The sequence below is a fragment of the Oryctolagus cuniculus genome, chromosome 5 (assembly GCF_051225735.1).
Source record: "Oryctolagus cuniculus isolate XC-2025 breed Fujian yellow rabbit chromosome 5, ASM5122573v1, whole genome shotgun sequence".
NCBI classification, from domain to species: domain Eukaryota; kingdom Metazoa; phylum Chordata; class Mammalia; order Lagomorpha; family Leporidae; genus Oryctolagus; species Oryctolagus cuniculus.
This window is the reverse complement of record NC_142871.1, coordinates 153,940,648-153,957,258: the sequence shown is the minus strand read 5'-3', so window position 1 is coordinate 153,957,258 and position 16,611 is coordinate 153,940,648. Positions and strand designations below refer to the sequence as shown.

At 45.7% G+C, this 16,611-nt stretch overlaps 2 protein-coding genes and 1 non-coding gene across 7 annotated transcripts in view; 2 read left to right on the top strand and 1 right to left on the bottom strand.

Annotated features, from left to right (window-relative positions):
* Nucleotides 1-230: 230 nt before the first annotated feature.
* On the bottom strand, nt 231-15,277 carry LOC127493086 (zinc finger protein with KRAB and SCAN domains 3). Of its 4 annotated transcripts, XM_089334402.1 has the most exons (7): nt 14,793-15,153; nt 7,077-7,561; nt 5,604-5,751; nt 4,081-4,163; nt 3,676-3,799; nt 3,328-3,417; nt 231-2,797 (listed from the first exon to the last, which is right to left on the bottom strand). In XM_089334402.1, exons 2-6 carry the CDS (start codon nt 7,497-7,499, stop codon nt 3,362-3,364), a joined length of 834 nt encoding a protein of 277 aa, XP_089190528.1. In that variant the 5' UTR covers nt 7,500-7,561; nt 14,793-15,153; the 3' UTR covers nt 231-2,797; nt 3,328-3,361. The 4 variants fall into 4 exon arrangements, with proteins under 4 accessions (XP_089190528.1, XP_089190526.1, XP_051711018.1 ...); XM_089334400.1 differs by lacking the exon at nt 3,328-3,417 and having other exon boundaries at nt 15,139-15,277; XM_051855058.3 differs by lacking the exon at nt 3,328-3,417 and having other exon boundaries at nt 14,793-15,163.
* LOC100346803 (uncharacterized) overlaps nt 15,202-16,611 on the top strand; it is a 21,321-nt gene continuing 19,911 nt past the window's right edge. For both annotated transcript variants that reach the window (XR_016234785.1, XR_016234782.1), the window contains exon 1: nt 15,202-15,340. This is a non-coding gene — a transcript (uncharacterized LOC100346803). The remainder of the gene's footprint in view (nt 15,341-16,611) is intronic.
* Nucleotides 16,099-16,611, top strand: part of LOC103349714 (kinesin-like protein KIF22) — a gene marked incomplete at its 5' end in the record, with an annotated part of 4,741 nt that continues 4,228 nt past the window's right edge. Inside the window, 2 exon segments of the mRNA XM_008262526.5 lie at nt 16,099-16,289; nt 16,291-16,610. Of these exon segments, the coding sequence (XP_008260748.4) occupies nt 16,099-16,289; nt 16,291-16,610 (511 nt within the window).

Here is a 16,611-nt window from a genome sequence, read left to right as displayed (position 1 = left end):
GGCTCTCCTGGGTCTCTAGCGGGCAGACAGTGGAAACATTGCTTCAGTGAATTCCCAGCTTCCATAGTCACAGGAACCAATTCCTTAACCCCCACCCCCAACACATACACACACACACACACACACACACACTACTGGTTTGCTTCTCTGCAGACTCCTGACTAATATATGCTCAGAAAGTTTGGGAACCATGGAATGTATTCTTATCAACAACTTAAGAATCCATTCAATTAAAATAACAATATGATTTATTACTGTAATAAAAACAATTTACATTAGATCTCTGAAATCCTGGAAGTACCAGGCCTTGGAAACTGGCAAAAAAAAAAAAAGGGACTTGGGTAGATCTACAAAGGATTTTGGATGACAGTTCAATTCCTAATAAATAAAGTAAAAATGAGTACAGCAGGAAATAATATATCATGTTGCCTAACCATTAGTTGTGGAAAATGACTGAAAATCTGCTATATCCAAATCAGAATCTTAGACAGATACTATAAATATGGAAGAGACTGCAGTGGCCAGAAGCCAGGTGAGCAATGAGAACTGATGTACTAATGAAAGAATATTTCTTTAGTAAGAACTGATAACGCTAACAAAAGTTTGTAAGAAAGTAGTCACTCCAAAATACTCTTGTAGAAACAATTTCATTTGAAACATAAGTACTACTTGTGTAATGTGATTAAAAAACATTTTCTCATTTGAATTCACAACGCTGAAATTTTGACTCCTATGAAGAAGAAAAATGGATGGTCCAGAAAGTACGTTTAATGGAAGGCAGACAGCCTGAGGAGTTATCTTAATGGTTAAAGTTCTCATCAGAAATGACTGTGATGTTACTACCCAGGTGATTTGGGAATCAATCTATAATAAGACTAAAACTATCAGACACTAATAGTAGGGTTCTGAAACCATGATTTCTTACTTTAAATATCTGATGTGACTCCACTGACCTGGAGGAAGTGTGAATTTAGCAGGGATGAGCTTTGATGCAATTTACACAGTATGTTGGAGGGGGCAGGATAATGTCTACAGCACTGAGGGCACTTGGTTAGGCCAAAGAGAACTAAAAGGCCAAGTACCAAGAGGCTAAGCATTAGAAAATTGATGATTTTATTCTGACTGGATAACCGATTTCATCTTGATAACTGCATGAATAGGAAAATTTTTCCCTAAAAAGTACCAAAATTAACATCAAGGAAAAATTAACTAAAAAATGGAATTCGATGGATGACACACATTCACAATGATTTAAAGACTAAGAAATAAATACAGGTATTGTAGAGAAACATGGATCCTTCCTATCACAGTAACCCCACCTGTGCCTCTACTCTGCCAATCCCATGTACTGGCAAAAAAATGCACAAAATTGACTCAAAACGGTAGAATCCCAGAAATTAGATACAAGTTTTCTTTGGTGATAAATTCCAAAGAAATCTAAATAATGTAAAACCTCCCGAGCTAGGTAGGTACTCTCACTGGCACATTTATTACATATTTAATTAGCACCTGTTTGCAAGGCACAAAGAGGGATATAAGACTCCATGAATCTGACCCACCGTGGATGACTAATTCTAGTCAACAGTCACAAGGCAGCCTCCATCATACCCACCACCCAGTAGACATCATAAAGTGCTGGCTGAGAGGAAGTAGTCAATCTGAGTCCATTTAATCCCAGTGGCTGGGAAACAAAGCAGGTCCCACCTCTTCCAGACAACTCTCCCCTAGCCTCCCATCAAGTAAGCTTTTGTCTAATCATGTTCCAGAAACTAGAAAACAATTTCTGTCAGTCAGACTTCATATTTTCTAACACGTAGTGATATGTGGTGGTAAATAAAGCCCCAGGCCACACTTTGTAGTCAGGATGGACTGGGCCCCAGGGTGGCCTCAGCTCCATGAGGAATGAGCACCTACTGTGTCACGCACAGCATGGATCAGTGTGATGAAATTCTCTTCCCTACATGGCTTCGCCGATGCTGAACAAGGTATGAGGTTCGGGTGAAGCCTTTTCCACACGTGTCACACTGATAGGGCTTCTCACCAGTGTGGATTTTTTGATGTTCAAGGAGGCCTATATTCTGAGTAAAACTTCTTTCACACTCACTGCATTTGTAAGACACAGGAGTTTCAACATTTTCCCACTGGCCTTCCACCCGACTCTGGCATTCCCAGGCCTCCCCATGCCCAGGTTCCGGAGCGTTTTTATCACCATGGATCCTCTGATGTCTCAGGAGATGGGAACTCCGCCTAAAGGCTTTGCCGCACAGGTTGCACTGGTATGGCTTCTCCCCTGTGTGGATTCTGTGATGTTCAAGAAGGCTGCAGCTTTGGCTGAAGGTTTTCCCACAGTCCTCACACTCGTAGGGCTTCTCCCCAGTGTGGGTTCTCTGGTGCTTGATAAGGTCTGAGCTGTGACTAAAGGCCTTGCCGCATTCCTCACACTCATATGGCTTCTCCCCAGTGTGGACTCTCTGGTGAATAATGAGGGCAGAACTCCCAATGAAGGCTTTGCCACACTCTTCGCATTCGTAGGGTTTCTCTCCAGTGTGGATTCTCCTGTGTTTACTAAGGCCTGAACTCTGAGCAAAACTCTTCCCACATTCAAGGCAAATGTGCTGCCTCCTCCCTGAGGCATTTCTCGGCTTTCTCTGCAGCCTGCCCTCCAGCTCACCAGCTTGTGCACCTGTGGTAATCCGGGCAGTGTCACCACCCAGGTGCCCTGGTGTCTGGCCGGGCTCCTGTTCTGGATGTGGCTCGGCTGGAGGCAAGTCCCTGACCTTGGTCTGTTCGTCAGCACCTGGAACAACAATGTCCACTGTTAGTTCTGCACTGCCGTGGAGGAAAGCGCTGTGATGAGTTAAGGGGCAAGCATGACAGAGGTCTACACACAGGTCAAGGATAAGGCTTTAAGTGCACAATCAGGATGAGAATAAAGGGGAGACAGAGCGCTGGGGAGGAGGAACACCCGAAAATGGGGAGGGGGCCACAGGAAGAAGGGTGTTGGGAATGGGGGAGGGCGGTGAGGAGCAAAGACTGTGCTGGGAATATATGCTCTAAGCTCTAAGAACAGTGAGCCAGGGCCATGCACTTAGGATGGCAGACACTACACTACGAGCAACAGTAAACAGAGCAAGTGAAAGGATTTCTGAAGCATTCTGTAAGAAGCAGGAAAAGCATGCTCCGAAATTAGTCCCCAGTGATAAAGGGTTGTTATCTCTGACTGTGCCCCAGGCAGAGGCAGCTCCCCCAACATAGTGCGCTTTAGCGAGGGAGATCACTGTGTCACTGGTTAACTGTGTGATCTCGGACAAGTCAGGTAACGAGCACCTCTGCACTCTGACCACTACGGTCAGGTCTGCAGTCAATGTCTGAGGTCACGTGGAACACGGCCCCGTGGCCCATTTTCCTCCTCGTCGGCTAGGAACGCAAAGAGAGGGGAAGAAATCAACATTTGCTGTGCATGTCCTGTGAGCCGGACCTATACTTCATCCCACTTCACTGGCAAAGAGCAAAGCAAGATCAGAGGGTTTAAGGAGCTAGTCAGTACAAAGTCTCAAAAATGGTAGTTCTGAATCCAAACACAAGGGGGCTCAACAGCTTTTAAGAGCCCAGTAGCATGTAGTATACAAAGCATGTCAAGAAACCTGAAGAGAGATGAATGTCCACTTGTCTTACCTAAGGAGATGAGGCTGCTATAGTTCTCCAGCCTTTCATCCCTGTAGAGGTTCATCTGAGATGAATCCGGCTGTGTCCACTCAGGAGTGAGGGACAGGGCCACACTGTCCATTTTCAGCAACCCCTAAAGCAGTATAAGAAGAGACCAACCAAACAGGATCTGGGTAGCACAGACTGCACCCCCCTTCCCCCAGCTAATAATAAAATAGAAAAAGTGCCGTAAGTGGACACCAAAATGAAGTTAGTGATAAACAACCTTGAGAAAAATAAGAATATTTAGGTCCAACCTAGGATCTGAGTGGAAGATCCAGGATGAGGGTAAAGGTGGAGTGGGGAGGGAGGGACCTCCACAGGAAGCACAACACAAGTAAAGGGCATTTGTGGAGGGACAGGGCCCCAGCTCACCTGGGACTCTGGAGTGAGCCTGGCGGCTACCACTGTGTCTTCTCTGCAGCTCCCTTCCTGGGTAAGCCAAGGAACCTGGAGAACTAAGAGGGAAAGATGCTCCGGATGAGATCTGCCCTGGTACGCAGTCTCCCTGCCTATGGAATCCAGGTTCAAAACTAGATTAATAAATCCCTGCCAAACAAGTTTATACAGAGTGCGTTCCTTTCCAAAATATGATCCCTACCAGATCCAATATGGTGTGCTCTATACACATACAAAACCACACAAAAACAAAAAGGCAGGGTCCTTGTTGAAAGTGCTAAGATGAATAAAATAACATTAAAAAGCTTCTCTTTAGGGGTCAGTGCTGAGGCACAGCAGGTTAAGCCTTGCTTTCCAGCATCCCTTATCAGAACTCCAACTCAAGTCCTAACTTCTGATCCAGCTCCCTGCTAACGTGCTGGGAAGGCAGCAGATGACTGCCCCAGTACTTAGACCCCTGCTATCCATGTGGGAGACTGAGAGGGAGCTCCTAGCTCCTGGCTGTCCCCTGGCCCAGGCCTGACTGTTGCAGCCACTTGGGGAGTGAGCCAGTGGATAGAAGATTCTCCCTCTCCATCTTTCCCACTCTGTCTTTCAAATACATATTTAAAAAAAATAAAGCTGCTCTTTGAAGATTCCTTGAATTTTGCTGAGGGGGGGGGAGTAACATTTGGGTTAGTACAATTTTAGTAACAGTTTTCTGCTTTGGTTTTAAAAAATCAAAAACAAACAGATCTGAGCTTAGACGGGAGGAAATAGAAATCTGCTCAGATTCAAGGGAGAGAAAAAATTTCAAAATGTGAGATTTCTTTATGGGAGGCAAACAAAAGCAACAGAAAACAGTTGGTTAGAAACTGTTGAGAAATAAAGATTGCATTTTGGATGATGTATCCCAATGTTACTTGTTTTGGAAACTTACATCCATGTTTAGGACACACGAGAGAACATTTCAGAACATACAGTCATTCCTTTGGAGTGAATCTTAAAGTTATTTTAATCACAGATGTAAAGTTTACAAGGTTTATACATTTTAATTTGTATCAGTCATACAGTCTGTGGAATATTCTGGCTGGCTTTACAAATTCAGTTTATTTTCTTCATAAAACTGACCACTATCTAAAAGTGTATTGTTAATCTGTTTATCTGCCATCTTCACCATCTGAATATAGCAACACTGGAACAAGGACTCTTCTCACTGACAGTTTGAACCCCAGTGCCAACAACACTGGCTACTGCATTAGAGACCTCCATAATTATATGCTAAATTAATGGAGAACCAATTCTTTGAAAGCCCAAATTTTAGTAAAATTTTATTTACTCTGCCTAGACTTAGTTCGGAAAACTTTTCATCAATGGGTTTGAAATTGCCCTTTCAGGCTGAATCTCAAAGGAGAGTCAACCAGGACAGGCAAATACAGTAACCGTCTATGGATCTTGCAAGAGACCCTTAAATAAAAATGGATTTATAGAATCTACACAGCCTAGAAAATGGTACTCACCTCTGTCTTGCAAAGGCTGGGATCCCAGAGGTCTGTGCTTCAATAAAGCCTTCACTGGTTGGAACTGGCTACTCTGTGACCCCTGAGCTGGTGTCAACAGTGACATCTTGTAGCCTAGCAGTTCTTGCCCCTGGCTGTCAGGTGGGACCTAGAAATCATTCATTTATTTTGATTTTCATTAATCCATCAAACACTTCTGTAGCACTTTCTAAGAGCCTGAAACTCTTTTCAAAAGCCTTACAAATATTAACTTATTTAACAAAAACAACCACCTTATAAGAGAGGTACTATTATCATTCTCATCTATTTCCCATCTATTGATGGGGAAACAGAAGTGTGGTGAGCTTAAGTAGCTTGCTCATAGTAATTCAACTAATGTAGCAATGCTAGGGTGACAGCTTGGGCAGGATGACTCCCCAGCCCATGCTCTTAACCATTAGTCTACACTCCCTCATCACATACAGTTGTGCTTCTATGAAAACTGTTTGGAAATTGCTGATAAATTCTCACAGAATACTAGTATCTTCTCTGAAAAAATGAGGATAATAATTTCTAGCCTAAGGTTTGTTGGGACCAGTGAGGTCACAGTATGTGAAGTCATCTAACATAGAGTCCAGCATATGACATGTCTTCATTTTCTCCCCAGGACATTTATAGTTAAATTATACTTTTCAAGATACTTCTCCACGTGTACAGCTAAGAATTTCTCATGTCCTATACAAAGATCGAAGCTACGATATTTGACATGACTGTTCACTGTCTCAGGGCTCAGGTGCAATAGTTCCAAGTCAAGAATCTTGGACTCCAGGTTACTGGTTGGAAGGCTTGCGCCAATGACCTCTGAGGGAATGTGCAAAGGACACAGGAAGATGCCAGGGAGACTGCCTCATTAAATAGGAGAGGAGATGGAGGTTCCAAATGGATCCATCTTCTCCCTGAGGTTTGTAACCAATGGCCCATGGACTCCTTCCCAAGTGGTCCATGAATCTGATAGGAAAAAACCATTATTTTTCCTTTGATTATGAATGAAAGCAACAAACCAGTGTGGCATAAGCAGTGCCACACCAATAGGACTCTGGCACCAATAGGAACCACAGGTGTTTTCACATCACATTACAGCCAGGCACATACGGTCAACATCACTCACACGTACTGCCACTTTGAAATCACCAGGCATTGGCCCTGTCCCTAGGTCTTATTATTTAGTGCTCTAAGTAAAAAGCACATGTATCATTTTATGGCAAACGTAGTACTTTAACCCCCAGAATTCCAATAGCATTCAGTTCTTTTGGAACTGTCTGAATCTTCCTTTGCACTTAAAAACATTCCTCTGAGAAAGGGGAGGGCCTTCACCTACTGCCAGGGAGGTTCACAGCACAAAAGGAGATGGGGAGAGTAACGCCCTCCACTGGATCTGGAGGTTTCTGGAAGACACAGACCGCAGCGCTCAGATACTAAACCTGCTCTTTCTACCTGCGGCGGCGGCTCCTCCAGCTGCCTCTCCAAATACTCCAACAGCGCCACGACCTCCTCCCCGCTCTCTGGGCGCTGCTTGCGCACCCAGCGCTGCAGGTCCCCGGGCAGGATGGTCAGGAACTGCTCCAGCACCAGCAGCTCCAGGATCTGCTCCTTGCTGTGCAGGTCGGGCCGCAGCCACTGTCGGCAGAGCTCCCGGAGCCGGCTCAGTGCCTCGCGGGGACCCACGGCCTCTGGGTAGCGGAAACCACGAAAGCGCTGGCGGGAGCGTTCAGAGCCCGGAGCAGAGCTGGTGGGCAAGCTGGCCTCCTCTGCAAAGACAGAGGCTTCTTCCTCCTCCACTTTTATGACAAGAAGCTCCATCTGGTCCTCCGCAGCGTGGGCATCCAGGGATGCGCTTTCCCTCGATTCTCTAGCCATCCTGTGCCAAGGCAGTACTCAGGCCTCACTGCAGTGGAGAGCTCAGTATGTGCAGAATATATCTGAAAGGTGAAAATCACTATTAACCAGTAAACTGCAAGCACTCCCCTCCCTTCATGTCCAGAAGCTCAGAGACAAAGCCGGCAGTGCAGAGACATCTTCTCCGTATTCCAGTGCACCTGCACCGTCACCCTCTGCATCACCCCCAACCTGAGTCCCACAGTGAGCTTCCCAACAGATGTCCTGGGGCTGTATCTGGACTCAGGACTAAATGCGACAGAAACTGAGATTGGCACTGTCAACTTTTGGTGGCTACCTGGGCTACTTCCTGGACTCTAGAAGTTTCTCTCAATGATTAGCTTGGAGTTGACTTATTAGCAGCCAGGTATGGGGTTGGCTGAATTCTAAGATGACCCTAGAGGTCTCCTGCTCTGATACCTAGGAGTCTGAATATGATGAGCTAGCAAGCCTGACTCATCCAAGTGATCACAAGGACACTTAACTAAATCTCAGTGGATTCCACTCCAGAGCCTCCAGATAAGAGCCCAGCTTTACTTTAGCCTTGGGTGATTCCAAAGGGAGACCTCAGCTGAGCCTGCCTACCCTTCTGACCTACAAAACTGGAAATAATACCCAAGCTTTGTTCTAAGCCATACCCTTCTCATAAATTGCTACTCAGCCACAGGAAACTAACCTCGGTCTTATCTGCAGTCAAGGCACTGCAATTAGGGGATGGAGAAAGAAAAGACGGCAGACAGGACTAATCTTTTAATTCTGGGTGCCTGTTGGTGAGACTCTCAATTCCCTGTGATGTGAGGCTCGCTCACATAACTGGCATAAAGTTCACACGTAAATTCAGCTGAACATAGGGCTTTCAGACCCCTTTAAACTTCAGATGAGAGGACCGACCCTCAGTTTCTCTCCAAAGCCTCAAAGCAACAGAAAATACCACCAAGCCCTCACCATAGAGAGCGTAGTAACTGCCCCTGCTACTTGCCACCCCCTAATCTGTCACCCTCTTTTCTCCCCTTCAAAGCCAAAATTCTTGAAACAAAATCCTCCAGACCCCAACTCTAGTCCACACCTCCCTCTAAGCCTTCAACATGTAGTCGGGAGCAAATTGCCACCAAGGCCACCAACGCTGCTCCTGCTGAAGTCAGCAGGGCGGCTTCCCTCAGTTCCCATCTTCTACGGCCTCTTCTCAACCATCCAGGCTGATGCTGCTGGCAACTTCTAGAAACGCACTTGTCCCTGGGTTTAGGGACCCCAACCTCTTCTGCTTTCCTCCTTCCTGTTTCTTCCCAGCTCCTCCATCACAGTCTGGTTAGATGCACACTAGCCAGGTTTCCTGGGCTCCAGGTCCTGCTTTTAGTATCTAGTAGTAGCTGGGCGATTTGGGTAAATTACACAGTATCTCTGTGCCTCAGTTTCCTCATCTGTGATAGGGACAGTAACAGCAAATAGGGTTGTAAGCAGTAAGTCTGCACATAAAGTTCTTAGGACAGTGCCTGGCCTGTGGTGAGTGTTATATGAATGTCAGCCAATGGTATAACTCACTGGCCTTGCACCATTTAAGTCAGACTGGGCCTGCTTTGTATTTTGTTTTGGACCCCTTTTTTTACCTGCTCCTCACATTCTTCTCTAGAACGATCTTTAATCACTTGCAAGAGTTTCATTCTTATTTCTAGGCTGAAGACTCCTGATCCCTGTCCTGAGCTGCCTTCCAGACAGTTCTACCTGGAACTCCTGCAAACAAACCCAAAAGCACATGCCCCACATTATTCTCCAGAACAGCATTCTCTAGAAACTGCAGCACTACCCGCCAGGCTTCCTCAGAATCGCTGACTTGTTCATCTCGTTCAGTGCGCACAATAGATCACTTTGAATCTACCTCTGGGACTTGTCAGTGTCACTCAGATCTGTTCCCTTTTCTCTCTTCTCCTTGCTATCATCATGGCCCCGTTCCTCATCACTGTCTCAAGCCTACTAAGTACCTTCAACCTCCCTACTTCCTTCCTTCCCTTCCTAGTGGGCAGCCACCAGAGAACTTTTTCTAAAATAACTAATCAAGGCATCCCCTTGCCTAAAACCACTCATATTTATACTCATGCCCAGTGCTGATCCTCTGCCCCACAGACTGGTAATTCATCTGGGATTCTCACATATGGTCATGCAGGTTGTGCACTGCTCAGTGTACCCAGCCCAAGGGGCCAGAAACTTGTGCCCTCCAGACTATGTCCACTCAACAGAGGCATCTACTCTTTAATACGCACAAAGATTCCCTGAACTTGTAAAAAGACGCCAGCAGCTGTCCTAGCAAACTGTTTACTATACTATGAATATAGCATTTTTGTTTATGCTTCCATATCTCTGCACACAAGCTCCAAAGCTCAACTTAAATGTCCCCTCTTCTCTAGATTTTCCCCTCAGGAGAATAAGTATCATCCTATGACAATTCCTTTCTTCTGTGCAAAATAAATAACTTAAGGAAACAGCACATGGAGAATGCTCAGTAAAAGTCGAAGGAAGGAAGGAAGGAAAGAAGGAAGGAAGGAAGGAGGGAGGGAGGGGCCCAGTATATATGCATATTTGTTCTTTATTAGGAAGGAAGGGAGGGAGGGAGGGAGAAAGAGAGGGAAGGAGAGAGGGAGAGAGGGAGGGAGGGAGGGAGGAAAGAAGGAGCCCAGTACATATGCATATTTGTTCTCTATTAAAAATAGGTCTAAAAAAATGGGTCTAACAGGGCCAGTGCTGTGGCATAGCAGGTAAAGCCACCATCTGCAATGCCAGCAACCCATATGGGCGCTGGTTCGAGACCCGGCTGCTCCACTTCCAATTCAGCTCTCTGCTATGGCTTGGGAAAGCAGTAAAAGATGGCCCAAGTCCTTGAGCCCCTATACCTGCGTGGGAGACCCAGAAGAAGCTCCTGGCTCCTGGCTTTGGACTGGCCCAGCTCCGGCCACTACAGCCATCTGGGAAGTGAACCAGCGATGGAAGACTTCTCTCTCTCCTCTCTGCCTCTACCTCTCTGTAACTCTCTCAAATAAATAAATAAATCTTTAAAAAAAAAAAAAAAAAAAAAGGAGGGGGGTCTACCCTGAGACACTGAGTTCCTTGAAAACAATTCTATCCTTAGCTTACTCATTTTTGTATCCCCTGAGGCCTGACACATAGTAGAAAAAGAATAAGTTGTGGCAGTTTTGTCTGCTTGCTTTTAGTGAAAGGATGAATAAATGCAAAAGCATTAGGTGAACAGTTCTTTCTATTAAGCTCTGTTTCTCAAGTTCAGCACTACTGACATGTGGGTGGGATTGATTCTGTTATGGGGAACAGTGAGAGTTTTCCTACAAATATGAAGATGTTTAGCAACACCCGTGGCCTCTGCCCACCAGTGGTGCCACCCACTCCAGTCATCACAATCAAAAAGCATCTCAGGGCTGGTGCTGTGGCACAGAGGGTTAAAGCCCCAGGCTGCAGTACTGGCATCCCTTGTGGGCATAGGTTCAGGTCCTGGCTGCTCCACTTGCTATCCAGCTCCCTGCTAATACGCCTGAGAGGCAGTGGAGAATGGCCCGAGTCCTTGGGCCCCTGCACCCATTTGGGTGACCCAGAGGAAGCTCCTAGCTCCTGGCTTCAGATCGGCTTAGCTCTGGCCATTGTAGCCATTCGGGGAGTGAACCAGCGGATGGAGGATGCTCTCTGTCTCTACCTCTCTGTGTAATCTGTCTTTAAAATAAATAAAATAAATCTTTAAAAAAAAAAAAGCATCTCTAGAAATCGCAAAATGTTACCTGGGGGCTTACAATTGCTGTTTTAAAGAGTGAAAATGTGAATTGTAAAATCTGGTGGTGGGGCTGGTGCTGTGGCACAGTAAATTAATCTTCCGCGGGTGGTGCCGGCATCCCATATGGGTGCTGGTTCTAGTCCTGGCTGCTCCTCTTCTGATCCAGCTTTCTGATATGGCCTGGGAAAACAGTAGAAGATGGCCCAAGTGCTTGGCACCCATGTGGGAGACCCAGAAGCAGCTCCTGGCTCCTGGCTTCAGCTCAGCTCAGCTCTGGCTGTTGTTGCCATTCAGGAGTGAACCAGCAGATGGAAGACCTTTCTCTCTGTCTCTCTCTCACAATCTGTAACTCTACCTCTGAAATAAATAAATAAAATAAATAAAATGTGGCAATGATGCCAGAACCAGACGGGATGAAGTGCTACATGTTATAGCTATAAACCAGGCCCTGGAACAAGCAGCCTGGATTCCAGTCCTACCTCTGCCACTACAGCTGCCTGATCTGGACATGTCACTCAGAAACTACTCAGTTTCTCATTTCCCTCCAGTTATTCTCTCTTCAAAGATGTCCCCAGGAGCCATGAGATCTGAGCTTGCCCTAACAGGGAATTAGAATTTTAGTGAAATAACTGCAAAGTTATATGACTGCGCTATCTCAGTAAGTCTTTCTTTACTCAGTGGAATCAAGAGGTTAGAAAACTGTACGTCTGGCAGAGGTCACTAAGGGAAAACAATTTCAAGTCTACACCTTCCTGAGTTTCTATTTCTTAATCTACAATTCCTCAGCTCAAAGGATGAGTAGGGAGAGATGGAATTTAGGAGACAGTTGTTACAAATGAAAAGTACCAGGGGGTAAATCCACCACCTGCAATGCTGACATTATATATGGGCACGGTTTCAAGTCCCAGCTGTTCCACTTCCAATCTAGCTCCCCGTTAATGTGCCTGGCAGGGCAGTAGGGGATGGCCCAAGTGTTTGGGCCCCTGCACTCACATGGGAGACCTGGAAAAAGCTCCTGGCTCCTGGCTTTGGCCTGGCCCAGCCCTGATCATTACAACCATTTGGGAAGTGAACCAGCAGATGGAAGATATCTCTAACTCTGCCTTTCAAATAAATAAAATAAATCTTAAGAAAAAAGTAAAAGATAACAGATAATAATTCCTCCTAATGGGGCATTGCTACGTGAGCTAATCTTCCCAAATAACTGAGCCTCAATTAATCAAGTCTCTAGATCCAAATTCCAGGAGGGTGAAATATAGTAGCTCATACATCATTTTTCACCTTTGCTACATATTAGAATCACTGGGGAGCTTTTAAACATCCTGATACCTGGACTGCAACTCAGATTAATTAAACTAGTCTGTAGGAGTGGGACTCTGGCACCAAAAGCCTTTAAAACTTTCTAGTTGATTCCAATGTGTATCTGAGTTTGAGAACTAACAAGTTAAAGGTACTAAAAAGAAGCAATTGGTCAAACAGAATATGAAACATGTTATAGGACAGGAGACCCAAGTTATTCAATAAGTAAATGACTTCTTTTAAGAAAAAAACAGGAGGGGTAGAGAAGGGGGACTGTCACAGATTGAAAGACTAAATAGACATGAAATACAAACTGTAAACTCTGTTTGGCTCTTACTAGGAGAAAAACTATAAAAAGACATAGTGGAGACAATTGGGAAAATTTCAACATAAGATATTAAGGAACTGCTATCAATTTTGTTGAGTGTGTAACAAGACTATGGTTAGGTTAAGATCAAAATCCCTACATGTAAGAGACTAACACTGAAGTACTTGTATATATGTATGAGCTGTTATGTTTCAGTCTCCAATTTGCTGTAAAATGAAAGAAAGAGAAGGAGGGGAGAGGGAGGGAGGGAGGAAGAAGAAAAAGGGAAGGGAAGGGAGGGAAAAGAAGAATGAAAGAAAATGACCAAAAACTGGTGGTTATTGAGATTGAGTGATAATATTGGGGTTCACTGTAATACTCTCTCTACAATTATACCAGTATATGTGTAAAATTTTCCAAAAAAAAGCTTCAAAAATTAAGAGAACTTCTACTTGCCTTCTTGAATAATATACTCCTAAAAATATTTGAGCCACGTCAAGGGAGGTGAAGGGAAGGCCACAGCTAGCCCAGGGCACACGTGCAGCCCATATGCAGTGGGGAGTTTGTCTAAGAGTGTGTCTAAGACTGTGGCAGGAAAAGCACCAGTATCCACCACCATCTACTCCACAAACCCCAGTCAGTTTGCAACACCTGCCCTATTTAGGGTCTGAACCCAGCTGAGCACAGTGAGAAGACAAGGGATTGGGAGATTAGTTGGAAAGCGAAAGTGTAGATCAACTAAATATATCGGACACAATCAGAGCAGAGTATTATTATCAGAAAAGAGTTACAAATATGGAAAAGAGAGAGCTAGAGTGAATCCTGTAATGTTAGATTGAAATGAAGGGTGTCAGTGTGAACTGAGTTTCCAACACTTAAAGTTACATTTAAGTGCAGCTATCATACGTGATCCCCCACTCAGGTTGACTCCTGGATGCTCAAAATCTGACTCGGGCACTGAGCAGGAACAGTGATTTCTACTAATACCAGGGGTTTTACCTCTCTACTATTAAAAACCTCTCTCTTGCTCTCCCTGAATCTCCCTTAAGGAAAAGGTATCTCTAAGTCTTCAACCGTTGAGCATCCTAACACAAATCAGCTTGAGTCTTCGCTTTGGGACAGGCTCTTATATCTTATTTTTCCTTCCTAATATACAGAAATGAGGGGCCAATTTTGTGCATATGAGAAAAAAGCTGCAGCCAGCGGTGCCAACTTCCCATATAGGCGCCAGTTCATGTGCTGGCTGCTCCACTTCTGATCCAGTTCCCTGCCAGTGGCCTGGGAAAAGCAATGGATGATGGCCCAAGTGTTGGAATCCCTGCCACCCACCTGGGAGACTGGGCTGAAGTTCTTGGCAGTGTGTGGAAGACCACCTCTCTCTCTCCCTCTGTCTCTGTAACTCTAACTTGCAAAGAAATAAACTTTTTTTTTTTTAAAGTGGCTTCCCCACTTTAAAAAGAAAAAACACAAATTATCCATTACAAAGAGAACTGATAAATAACACTAAAATCTAAAGAAACAGTAATAAAAGTCAGCAGCACTTTATTGGGGTCTGAACCCCAACGAAGATAATGAGCTCTGATAGTTAGAAATAACAGTAGTAGTAGTAGTAATAATAATAATAATAGTAATAATAATAATAAAAGCAAGCCTGTAAATTTCTGAGCCTGGTAGCATCTTAAATGCCTAATATTAATGCATTTAATCCTCACAACCACCCAGCGAGTTCGGTAATATGATCCTCGTTTAACAAAGCAATAAAATGAAGCAGAGAGGTTATGGGAGAGACCAAAAGTCACACAGTCAGTAAGCGGCAGAGGCAGGATCTCGAACTGGAAACCCGACTGCAAAATTCTGGATGTTATCCAGTAGCACAGATTAGCTGAAAGACCTTGGAACTGACCTTGTCTTCTGGTAGAGAAAAATATAACGGCCCCCATTCTCAAGACTTGTCTGTGTGACCCAAGAATCCCGTCTCCAACTGCCCCAAGGGCCGACCCAGGCACGGGGACAGGGCCTCGGAGCGCAGGGAGCCCTAGGCGGGGACTCTGGGGGCCCCGCCGCCTCCCCAGGCTCTCCCAGCTCTGGAGAAGGGGCTGCTGGGGACGGTGAGGGGCGGGCGTCGCGCCACACCCAGGCCCCGCCAACATCCTCCTGCAGGGCCGGCCGGAAGGGAACCACGGAGCCGACGGCACCCCACACCACAAAGCGGAGGCCGGACGCGCACCGCTCGCGCGCCCCGTACTTACAAAGTGTCCGAAACTAGCCGAGCACCCGCGGGGCGGGGCGCCGAGGCCACTTCCGGGCCTCTCTAGCCGGCGCCTCGGCGGCACTCGGTCGCCGCGAGCCTCCCGTCTCGTACCCGCGCCGCGTCCCCGCGCCTCGCCCGCCCCCGAGAACACGGAAAGTCTTCCAGCTGCGGCGAAGAGACGGGAGCAGGTGCGGAGCCAGGTGTGTAGTTGGAGAGGGCAGTGTCACGGTACCCCTTCTAAATGTCTAATTTTAGAGCAGATGGCCTTACCTAATGAACACGCCCATGGTAAATATGCATATCTAACTGCTTTGAGGAATGGTGTGTGTAGAAAACCTACAATAATCGAACACTGAGATTTTGATGAGTAATACAGCAGTTGAGCAAGGTTGCTGAATTTTTTGAAGAAGTTCGTAGTCACCGTTGTATTTCCCATCACCAGCCCAGGTTACAAAAAGTAATTTTAAAAAACAACAGTAGTTTTAGCAGCAAAGAAACAGAAAGGATACTTTAATGAAAATGTTATAAAACTTATAATATTATATAATCTTATAAAAGATAAATAATTGAGATATATACCTTGTCTGTGTAGATGAAAACTCAATGTCGTAAAGGTGTCATTATTTCCTAAATTAATCTGTAAGTTCAGTGCCAAGTCTATCAAAATCCCAGTAATGATCTCTGTGGAATTCGGCTGTTTAATTCAAGTTTATGTGGAATAATGAGAGAATGAGGAAGATTCAAGGAATTTTTTGAGGAACTGGAGAAGGTGCAGAAAATTTGTCCTACCTAATATACAGGTTCATTTTAAATGTGTAGTAACTGAGACTCTGTAGTACTGGCCCGACTATAGACAAGTAGAACAGGAAAACAACATGTATGTGTAAGAGACTGATGTGTGACAGAAGTGGCAGTACAAGTCTGCAGAGAAAGAGCTGCTTGACACATATGACACACATATGTGTCAGCCCACAGCATCCTCATTGCCAACATTGCCCCCGCGCTCAACTTTGCGGCCAGGTCCAAGGAAATCATCAACCGGCCTTTCACCAACGAGAGCCTGCAGCTTCACGCCGTGGCACCTGTTAAACTGTCTCAGAAAGAACTGCTAGGCCCAGCAGAGGCAAAGAGAGCCCGGGGCCCTGAAGAGCCCTGAGCCCCCAGCAGCTCTGGCCTCTGCCTCCCAGAAACTCAGCCCCCTGCAGAAGCTGAGCAGCATGGACCCTGCCATGCAGGAGCGCCTCCTGAGCTTGGACCGTCTGTTGGGCTCCCAGGGGAGCCAGGGGACCCCTCTGCTGAGCACCCCAAGGCGAGAGAGGATGGTGCTTATGAAGACAGTGGAAGAGAAGGACTTGGAAATAAAGAGGCTTAAGATGAAGCAGAAAGAACTGGAGGCCCAAGTGCAGGCCCAGGAGGCTGTGGACCCCAAGGAGAAGGAGAATTACTCCCCCACCCTGCTCCGACCCCTGCC